The sequence below is a fragment of the Phyllostomus discolor genome, chromosome 9 (genome assembly GCF_004126475.2).
Source record: "Phyllostomus discolor isolate MPI-MPIP mPhyDis1 chromosome 9, mPhyDis1.pri.v3, whole genome shotgun sequence".
Classification (NCBI taxonomy): Eukaryota; Metazoa; Chordata; class Mammalia; order Chiroptera; family Phyllostomidae; genus Phyllostomus; species Phyllostomus discolor.
In genome coordinates, this window is record NC_040911.2 from 84,156,214 (window position 1) to 84,166,607 (window position 10,394).

The 10,394-nt window shown below is 47.2% G+C and overlaps 1 protein-coding gene across 2 annotated transcripts; it reads right to left on the minus strand.

The window, feature by feature from the left end:
* Nucleotides 1-920: 920 nt before the first annotated feature.
* On the minus strand, nucleotides 921-10,080 carry DEFB119 (defensin beta 119). Of its 2 annotated transcripts, none has more exons than XM_036010127.1 (2): nucleotides 9,811-10,077; nucleotides 921-1,404 (listed from the first exon to the last, which is right to left on the minus strand). In XM_036010127.1, exons 1-2 carry the CDS (start codon nucleotides 9,869-9,871, stop codon nucleotides 1,238-1,240), a joined length of 228 nt encoding a protein of 75 aa, XP_035866020.1. In that variant the 5' UTR covers nucleotides 9,872-10,077; the 3' UTR covers nucleotides 921-1,237. The 2 variants fall into 2 exon arrangements, with proteins under 2 accessions (XP_035866020.1, XP_035866019.1); XM_036010126.1 differs by lacking the exon at nucleotides 921-1,404 and adding an exon at nucleotides 7,926-8,646 and having other exon boundaries at nucleotides 9,811-10,080.
* Between the last annotated feature and the right edge of the window lie 314 nt (nucleotides 10,081-10,394).

Genomic DNA, 10,394 nt, shown 5'->3' on the forward strand with positions numbered 1-10,394 from the left:
ATGTGCAGGTGGGTGGGGGACAACTTAGAAGGGTGTACACTGAGGGGGACCCAGAGCCAACTGGCTGACTTTCAGGGCATAATGCTGTCACTGACAATTTGGTTTTCAGAAGTGTGTGTACTGAAGCGAGTTGCCGCTGACCTAGAAGGAAGGCTTAAAAACATTTAAAGAGTTTACTTGTTATCACGGCAATAGACCTGTCAGCCTTTTCCTAGGAATGGGATGAGTTTTTATTCTCACAAGAGAAGAGAAACTTTAGGGGATACAATGAGGCGAATGACACAGGAATGCCAAAAGATGATGGAGAAGGCGCAGCCCAAAAGTTAGGAAGAAAACAGAGAAGTCACAGAAGCCAATCAAGATAAGGTTTTCAGCTGGGGAATGAACTGTGGTCGAAAGTGCTACGGAGAAGCAGAGTGACACATTAGTGGAGCAATACGCATGAACCTTTCACAAAGGAGCCCATTTGGTGACCTTGGCCAGAGCCCGTTCAGTACAACAATAAACACAAAAACACATTGTACTGAGTCGTGGGAAGGCACAGAAATAAAGAGAAGTAATTGGCAAGTGTAGCTACTTTCCTTTGGAACTATGGAGAAAGAAGTTAAATATTAGTGGAAGTAAGGCATAAACAGTAAAATAAGAATGTTACCTTTAAAAGCTACTGTTGGTTGTAATTGGGGGCACAAGCTTCCTAGATTGTCGGGAATTAGAAGACCTTAATAATTACCAGAAAGAACAACAGCATTCAATATTCCAGTTCCTTCCCCAATAACACCTAACTTGACACTTTGAGAGGACAATTTATTCTTTCTTACAGCAGCTGGTTAGGAAGTTCTCCCATGAGCTAAGACATATTTGTCTGCAAGACCTTCACCCACTGGCCCGTGGATGTACCCCTAGTTCTGGCCTGCCCCCGAGCCCCACGGAGCATGGATGAAGTTGAGGCTCTGCCTAGCCTAGCCCTCAACCTGCTCCCAGTGGGCTCAAGTCCGTTCTCTCCCTATCTTCACTGATTTGGAGGTTCTTTCTCTTCTTAGCACTCGTTTTCCAGACTTCTCTCTCACAGGACTAGACCCAGAAGGCAACAGGTGTCTCATCATGCAAAGCTCAATCGCACCTCAAGTTGAATGGATGAAAGACAAGAGTGTCAGGTGCATGACTTTAATGAGGGGTTTGGACAGCAGGGTGAGGACGGTGGTCACCAGCGCTCAGGACATTTTGGCCAGTGGATCTCTCACCTCCAGTCACTATCGTCTTCCGTGCTGAACATGTTTATCCTCATGTAGGACTGGAGGCAGCATGATCGATAATCTCTGCAATAGAGGTAGGGGTGTTCGGTCTTTTTGCAAGAAGTTCTGCAGATTCCCTTGTCACCCATGCATCGAAGGATCTGACGCTTGCCTGGACAAAAAAAACAAAGACAAAACAAACAAATACTTAATTTCCTCTTAGCAATAATATAGATGTGAGGAGTCAGGGAGCATAGTCAAAATCTAAAGGGCTAAAATAATAATGACACACCACTGCATGCCTATTAGAATGGCCAAATCCTGGAATGCTGTGAACACCAAGTGCGGGCAAGGTTGTGGAGCAACTGGAACTCGCACACATTGTTTGTACAGGCACTTTGGAAGAGGGTTTGGTGGTTTCTTGCAAAACTAAACATACTCTTACCATACAAACCAACAATTACATCCTTGGTGTTTATACCCAAATGACTTGAAGCTGATGTCCACACAAAAGTCCACACACAGGTGTTTATGGTAGCTTTACTCATAATTCCCAAAATTTGGAAGCCACCAAGATGTCCTTCAGTAGGTGAATGGATAAAGCCTGGTACCTCCATACAATGGAATATTATTCAGCACTAAAAAGAAATAAGCTATCAGCCCTGGCTGGTGTGGCTCATTGGACTGAGTGCCGGCCTGCGAACCAAAGGGTTGCAGTTTCAACTCCCAGTCAGGGCACATGCCTGGGTTTCTGGCCAGGTCCCCAGTAGGGGGCACAAGAGAGGCAACCACACGTTGATGTTTCTCTCCCTTTCTCCCTCCCTTCCTCTCTCCAAAAATAAATAAGTAAAATCTTTTTTAAAAGAAATAAACTATTAAGTCATGAACAGACATGGAGGAAGCTTAAATACAATCACTAAGTGAAAGAAGCCAATCTGAACAGGGCACATACTATATGACTCCAACTCTATAACATTCTGGAAAAGGCGAAACTATGGAGGTAGTAAAAAGGTCAGTTGTTGTCATGGGGTGGGGTGGCGGAGAGATGAATAAGCAGGGCACGGAGGGTCTGGGTGGCAGGAAAAACTCTCTGTGATACTGTAATTGTGGATTCGTGTCGTTATACATTTGTCCAAACCCAGAGACTGGACAACACCAAGAGCAAGCCACAATGTATACTATGGGCTTTGGGTGATTGTGATGTGTTGAGGCAGATTTATCAATGGTGACAAATGTACGCTCCAGTGGGGGATGTCGATAATGGGGGAGGCTGCGCGGGAGCAGAGAGCACATGAGAAAGCTCTGTGTCTTCTTCTCACTCCTGCTGTGAATCTAAAACCAGCCCATAAAAATAGTGTGTTTTAAAAAGGAATCCCTTATGAATAAACAAAGCTGCTATGAACATTCATTTACAGTTTTGCAACTAAATTTTTCAGTGCTCTGGAATCAATACCCAAGAATGCATTTTCTGGGTAGTGTGGTGAGTATATTTTTGGTTTTTTTTTAAAAAGGGAAGCTGCCAATCTATTTCCCAGAGTGGCTGTATCATTTAACATTCTCACCAGCAATGTATAAAAGATCCAGTTTCTCCGCATCCTTGCCAACATTTGGTGCTGTCGCTATTTTTAATCTAAGCTATTCTAATAAGTATGTAGTCAAATCTCATTGTAGCCTTAATTTGTATTTCTTTAATTGAACATCTTTTCATGGGCTTATTTGTCATCTGTGTATCTTCTTCAGTGAGATGTCTTTTCACGACTTTCTTCTATTTGGATTTTTTTTACTGTTGAGTTCTGAGTTGCTCCTGTGGTCTACATACAAGTCCTTTGTCGAATAAGTGGTTTGAAAATATTTCTCCCAGTCTGTAATTTGTCTTTTCACCTACTCTTTTCACAGGGCCTCTCTCAGAGTGAAAGTTTTACATTTTGATTAAATCCAATTAATTGATTTTTTCTTTTTGTGAATTATGCTTTTCATATCTAAGAACTTTTCACCTAGCCCTACACCTGAAACTTTTTTCCTATGTTTTCTTTTAGAAGACTTAAATCTTTGGTCCATTTTGATTTAATTTTTTATAAGTTTTGAGGCTTAGATTGAGGTGTTTGTGGTCTTTTGTTTATACGTGTGTTTCATTTGTTTGTTTGTTTGTTTGTTTTGCCCACAAACTCCGATGGTTCCAGCACCACTTGTTTAAAAGAATATCTTTCTCCCATTGAATTGCTTTGGGCAATTTGAGTTGTACTTGTGTGTGACTATTTTTAGGCTTCCTGGCCTTTCCACCAATACCAGTCTGTCTTGATTACTGTAGTTAAATACGTCTTGAAATCTGTGAGAATGATTCCTCCAACTTTATTCTTCTTTTCAAAAAGAAATACATGCATTTGTGAGGTGATGGATGTGTTTATTAACCAGAGATGGGGATTTTCACAATATGTATATATATATCAAATCATGAAAATGGCCACTTTAAATACTGTACACTTTTATATGTCAATAAAGCTCAAATCAATTAATTAAAATACAAATAAATAAAATAACCTAAGGAGCTATAGAGTGGTTAGTAGAACAGGATCTGAAATCAAGACCCTAGGTTCAAATCCCAGCTCCGGCTTTACCTGCAGTGTAAACTTGGACACATTTCTGTATTGTCTCTTCTACTCTTTCTTCATCTGTGTGGACCGTAATAGTCCCTATATCTTGAGTCAACCTCTTAAGCCCAAACTTCTGAACCTGGCAATCAAAAGCCTGACATTCATCCACAAATGGTTATCAGCACCCAACCTTTGCCAGAGCTTGTACTTGGTGCTGGGCACATAGGGTCTCCTGTGTCCAAATTGGCTTAATGCCTAACGTACAGTCTAACGTACCTGTGCACCCAGGCACACGCGCAATGATGCCCTAAGTCCTTGCACTGAGTGAAAGGGATCCACTGCTTTTTATTTTGAAAAGAGAGCATGTGTTGCCTAAGCGAGGGTGAGGAGAGATAAGGAGAAAATATTTTTACTCCTGTGGATCTTGGACACTATTTGAAGATGACTTCCTCATCTAAGTACCAAATGTAACTTAGATTATGGGAACTGGTGTGCAGAACAGAGGCTGAGCTGAGCTTTAGCTGCGCTGGCAGACTTGTGTGTAAATGCTAGGAAATGTCCAGGACAGGTGCCCAGTCCATCCTGCTTTGGGGTCACAATGCCTCTATAACTGTCAGGTGAACCTCTCACCCACAGGCACATGTTATTTACTGCCAGTGTTCTACCCGCCTTCATCAGCCCTCAGCCTATGAGAAAGAAGAGAGAGACTCGGGGAAGCCTGGCTGGAGCAAGCACCCCACCCTTCCTGCCACGTCCCCCGGACGTGAGGTCCGTTCCCGTCTTCCCTGAGAAGGAAGGCCACTGCGAGTTTTGCTTCCAAGAGAAGCTTGTAGATGTGCATGGCTTAGATGGCGGAGCAGGCAGGCGAGCCTGTTCCAAACCTTCCCCCTGGAGAAAAGCCATGGCACCACAGAGAGGGCGTTCAAAGGTGCCCAACCTGACCCCAAAGCTTTCGTCAGGGGCTTTGCAGCGCCTAGCATCTGCCCTCCTGTCGAGCCCACGCTGCTCTGCACCGGCACTCACTGTTATCACCCACATCGGCCTCATCCCATCTCCTGTCTCCCCTCAGACGTGACCTGCCTATTAATCTCCATGTGACCTTGAACCTGCTTATGAACATAGGCCACTTTTCCCCCTTAGACCTCGGTCTCCTCATCTGTGACATGGGAAGACAGGAACGTCACCTAGATCAAAGATTCTCAGCATTTGAGGGCTATGAGGAATGAAGGAAGTCCGGCGGGGAAATTAGGGGATGGGACCTTGTCTTCCAAAGGAACAATCGGAGGGAATTTTCAAAATTTCATACGCCCAGATCCCAAGTTCAGAGGTTCAGACACAGGGATAACCATCTCCTGAAAACTTACCGTGTCTCAGTGTTGCGTTCCAAACCGTTTCCTCACCCCCAGAGCTGCCTCTGTGTGCCCCGTGTAAAGCATGGAAGATCTGTGATAAACGCTGTTGGCCGAGTGAATAGGTGAGGCCTCATATGAATTAACTTGGTCGGGGCGTGAATGGCTATGTGCGGAGAGGGTAACACCAGGCCTCAGGTATTGGAGAACCCTGAGACCACCTCGGACCACCTCCCATGCTATGAAATCGATGTCTTTTAAGAGCAAACTACCCGATGAGTGAGAACCCACTTGAACAAGGCCCGGGAGCTCTTCTGCATCTTTCCTCGCAGTGCGAGCCAGAGCCGAATATACCTGAGGCAGTGGTCCTCTGATCCCTGCAGCTCAGAAAAGACCCCACCCTGCTTCATACCCGATACATTAGCCATTTGTGCCCACACCCCAGTCCACTCATGCTCTCAGGCGTGAACTCTTCATTCGCGTGTTCATTCACTCGGGAAACACTCACTAAGTCGCATCCATGCCAAGCACTGCCCTTGACAGCAGGCATGTGGATGTAAATAAGACGCCTGGCATGCGTATGTTTGGGAGATTAGTGGGAAGCAGGCAGCACCTGAAATAATTACACAATAACTTGATGTGAGCCACACCTTCATAAGAGCGACACTTTGTGAAGCCAATCAGAACTCACTTTGAATCCCTGCTCTACCTTAATGTTGTGTGACCTTAGCTAATTATGCCACCTCTCCAGATCTCGGCTGCTTCATCAATAAGGATGGGATAATAAGAGGGCTATTGTAAAAATGGAATAATTTCAGGCCTACAAATACCACACACAGTGCCCAATACGTAAGTGTCAATGAGAACTATTATTATAATTTTAAAAAGTAGTTTGCTTTACCCTGGCTTGTGTGGCTCAGTGGATTGAGTGGTGGCCTGAGAACCAAGCAGTTGCCGGTTTGATTCCTAGTCAGGGCACATGCTGGGGTTGCAGCCCAGGCCCCCAGTAGGGGGCGCATGAGAGGGAACCACACATTGATGTTTCTCTCCTTCTCTTTTTCCCTCCCTTTCTCTAAAAATAAATAAACAAAATCTCTTTTAAAAATAGCGAGCTTATGTGAAGTCTTTCATGAGTATGGGAATCAGCTGGGCTTTGAAGGCGGAAAAGGACTTCATCACGGAGGTGAGCCCAGTGATGCAGACAAGGTGGAGGACTGTGAAGAGGAGTAGCTGAAGAGAAAGCCTGTGAGCAACAGTCACGAGAGATAAGCAGAAAGCAACATGGTCAGGTGAATTTCCAAGAAAGAATCCCTCTGATAATAGAAATCAACGCAAAGAAACTCTGGAGGCAGGGAAGCCTGCAAAGTGTTGTGGCCTCACCCAGGGCCTCAGGCACAGGTGGCTACAGCCTGGGATTCCCCAGGCACAGACTGGCCCTGAGACCGAAGCACAGGGTATGCATCTCTTGCCTCTGAAATGGGTTTGGAGATGGGTTGTGAGCCAGAGCAGGACCCAAACTCCTGGCACAACCCCAACATTGTGGGTCCTGGGCTAATCCAAATGGAGGCTCATAAATTATATGTCTGAATATGTACCAGTTGTGAATCAAGCGAGCAAACAGAATAAATAAAATATATCCTAATCGCCTTTTATGAAATATCCTTTCACGATCACCTGAAGGGTCAGATCTGACTTTACGATTCTTGGATTCTTCAGGATTCCACGCAGGAACATGGAAGCATGAGGTGGCTGGCTGAGCCCACAGTCTGCCTCTCTTCTCGCCCATGCCCGGCTCTGCCCCACACAGCGAGGAGGTTCACGCGCACAGACGTGGACAGTGCAGCCCGAGCATCCGAGCTCTGCCACAGCCCCTGACGCTCTCCTGTCTGGGAGTGAAAGGCCCTCGCAGTGCCTGGAAGTAGGAACAGGGATTCTTTGGGCAGGAAATTGCAGGTCCCAGCTACTCAAAGCACAGTCTATGAAGTCATGAGGCCACACTTTCTAGGTGAACATAATATCTCCCCTGCCCCCATGAACCAACCCCTCGCCACACGGGAAGGGACTAAGCCTAGGGGAAGATCAGGATTAAAGAAGGGGGAGGAGTCTCTCTTCCCAGAGCCTGAGGGTGGACACACTGACTTGAGGGCAAATTGTCTGCACGGGTCAGAGTCAACTCCTCTGATCTGCCTCTGCGTCGAGAACCACACTTCACAGAACACTGCGTCCTCCGACCTCACCACACAGAACACAGCATTGTCCTCTCGTGTGGGCTACATAAAGCCTAGAGAATGGGGTCTAAGATAACAATGCCTGGGAAGATACCTCTAGAATCCTCTATATTCCCAATCAGAATTCTTGATCATTCCCCATAGGTGAGCCTTCTCCCAGGCAAAATTTTTAGTTCCAGTGAGACTCGCTTCTATGGCTCTCTGGGTCGAACGCCATTGGAAGATGCATAGCACACATTCCTTAAATGCCTGGATAAATCGATGAACAAGAGCAACAGCCAGCATTTACTGAGACTTTACTGTGCACTGGGCACTGGGCTCGATGTGTTCTCATTTCCTCCTCACCCCACCCGGAGACAGAGTCTCTTATCCCGGTTTTACCCACGGGGAAGCTGACGTCCTGAGACGTGAACACGCGTGTCTGACAGCAGCGGGTGGCAGAGCCGAGGTGAGGGAATGAATGAGTGAAACCATGAAAGAATGTAGAGAATGAAGAATAAATGCATTTATAGATTAATAAATTCATGTATTTTATCTTTCTGTAGTACTTGGAAACTTTCTGATCCTTGAGACTGTGCACTCTCGAGCATCAAAGGCATCTCAGTCAACTTACCCAGAAATCCAAGGGTTTGGGCGCTACTCAGTCCCTGCTCACCCCTAGTCCATTCGCCCCCAAGACAGACCGACTCTCCGAGTCCAGGAGATCCCCCCCCACCCCACCAGGCATCCGCTGTGCCTCTCAGGCTCAGCTTTCCACATGTGCTCCTCAGTCCACTGCTGGCCCAATAGCCTTTCCTGCAGCTGGAAGATGAGGAACAATCTTCGAGACTGTAATCATCACTCCACTGCTGTGGCCCAGCCTCGGGGATGTCTCTCCACTACCCACGAACCCCTGTCTGCCTTCTCCTCACCCTCGATCCATCTGGAGTGCCATTTCCCATGATTGACAGGCACAAGAAAGAGATTTGTGACTTTTAGTGGAATGTGGAAACTAAGAAACTTGAAGTAAAATCATTCCTAGCCACGATTTCCATTTATCTTCCAACTCTGTGGCGAGGTCTGCCCCTGCGTTTCGGTTTTCTAGTAGGCCGAGGAGTGGTCCAGGGCAGTATCCCATCAATTGTTACTGGTTCCATTGTTAAGTAACGGCTAAGGATACAGCACCGTTTACGATTTGGGCAGCGTAAGACGTTCTCTTCATCATCTTTGCACACCAACCGGCACTGTCCATTCATCCAACAGGATACTATTGAGTACAGGAACAACTGTGTTAGTATCCCTCAAGGCGGGCGGGGGCAAGAGGAAGCAGAAACGGAGCAGGAGGACAGGGGGAAGGGCAGAGAGAAGGTTGAGCCTGCGATGCTGGAGCCAGTCCCAGGAAAGGAGAGAAGAGATCTGAAAGGGGAAGGAACGGAGACAATTGTTCCAAAATTGGGAACACCAAGGCTTTTAAAAAAGCTTTTTTCAGACATTCCACCCTTCTGTCTTCCTAGTCCCCAACCTTCTACTTCTAAGTTTGGGATCAATTACTGCCATTGAAACTCAAACCTAATGGAGCATGGGAATAATGGGAAAAGGACAAAAACACCCTATAATATAAGGGGATGAAGGGGACTCACCCACGCTTCAACAGAGCTGCCTCTCCATCAGTAGCCTGGCCCCCTCTAACTTAAACCCAACAAGCCCCAGCTCCAGCTACAACCCGATCTCCAATTCCCCTTAACCACATATTCACCTAATCCCAACTCAAAACCCAGTCCAATCTTAATCAGAACTCCCAGTCTTACCCAGCTCAATGCCCCTTGAGCCCCATCTCCAAGCCAAACCCAAATGCAAGCAAGTTACCAACCTCAGTTCTGAGCAGCAGTCCCTCACCAAGCTGCGCCTCTAATAAACACCCTGCACCATCCAGCACCGACTCCCAGCCTCAGGCCAACCCCCAGTCTAATCTCCAACACCAGCTTCACTCACCCAGAACCCCGTGCCCTCTCCAGCCCACCCCAAACCGTCAGGGCATCCCAGCTCCTCACCTCCGGCTCATCCAAACCCTCCCTCCCTCACGCCAACCCTAAGGTCTTTCTCCCTCCTCACAACTCACCCCAGCCTTCAATCTAATCTCCCAAAGCCCCCAAAGTCCCCCACCTGCACCCAGACGTCCCCTCGAGCCCTCTCCCAAGATCCCACCAGAATACCATCCTGCCCTCAAGTGCCAGATGCTCCGAACATCTGTCATCCCACCACCTTGGCCAGAAAAACATCAGGGAGAGATGTGGACACGGGGTGATAATGGGAAAACCTCCCAAAGCCACGTGAAGTGGGGCAGAGCTTCACCTGCAGCCCGCAGCCAGGAGGAAAGGGAAGAAGAGGAGTTTATGACTGGGATCCCAGACACCTGGGAGACCTGAGTTACCTGACACCACCGGTTCGGTGGCCAGAAGAATGGCGAGAAACAGGAGGAATAGAGGCTTCATGGCTGGCAGGTCACAGGAGGAAGAGGTGTCTGTGTTGCTGGGGATAGAGAGAGAGCTCTCTGCAGTTGGGATGAGCCTGGCTTTTATTGGCAGGGCCGTGGGCAGTGAAGTAGAGCGGGAGAGGATTTGTGTGAGGTCAGCCAGGCCGCAGGACAGCGTGTAGCCAATGTGGCCACAGAGCACAAGGGGAGCAAGTGGGAAACCGGCCAGCACCCGGGCGAAGCGGCTTTCCCTCCTGATAAGGAGACAGGCGGGTTAGAGCCGTTTGGCTTTTTGAGACCCATATGCACATTATTTGATGGATACCTAAACACATATTGAGAAACATTTAATTAAAAAAACAAAAACATCCTCAGTTTTTTTAACAGGAGGATACACACATGTATCGTTTCTGAACCTTGAACTTGCCGATCTCACTGGCAGGTCAGGGAATTTGTTCTTCTGCAAGGTCTCTCCTGCAGACCTTGTCGTGGCTGGCTTCTGCTCACCCCTCAGCCTCATCCCAAACGTCGCCTCCTTGGAG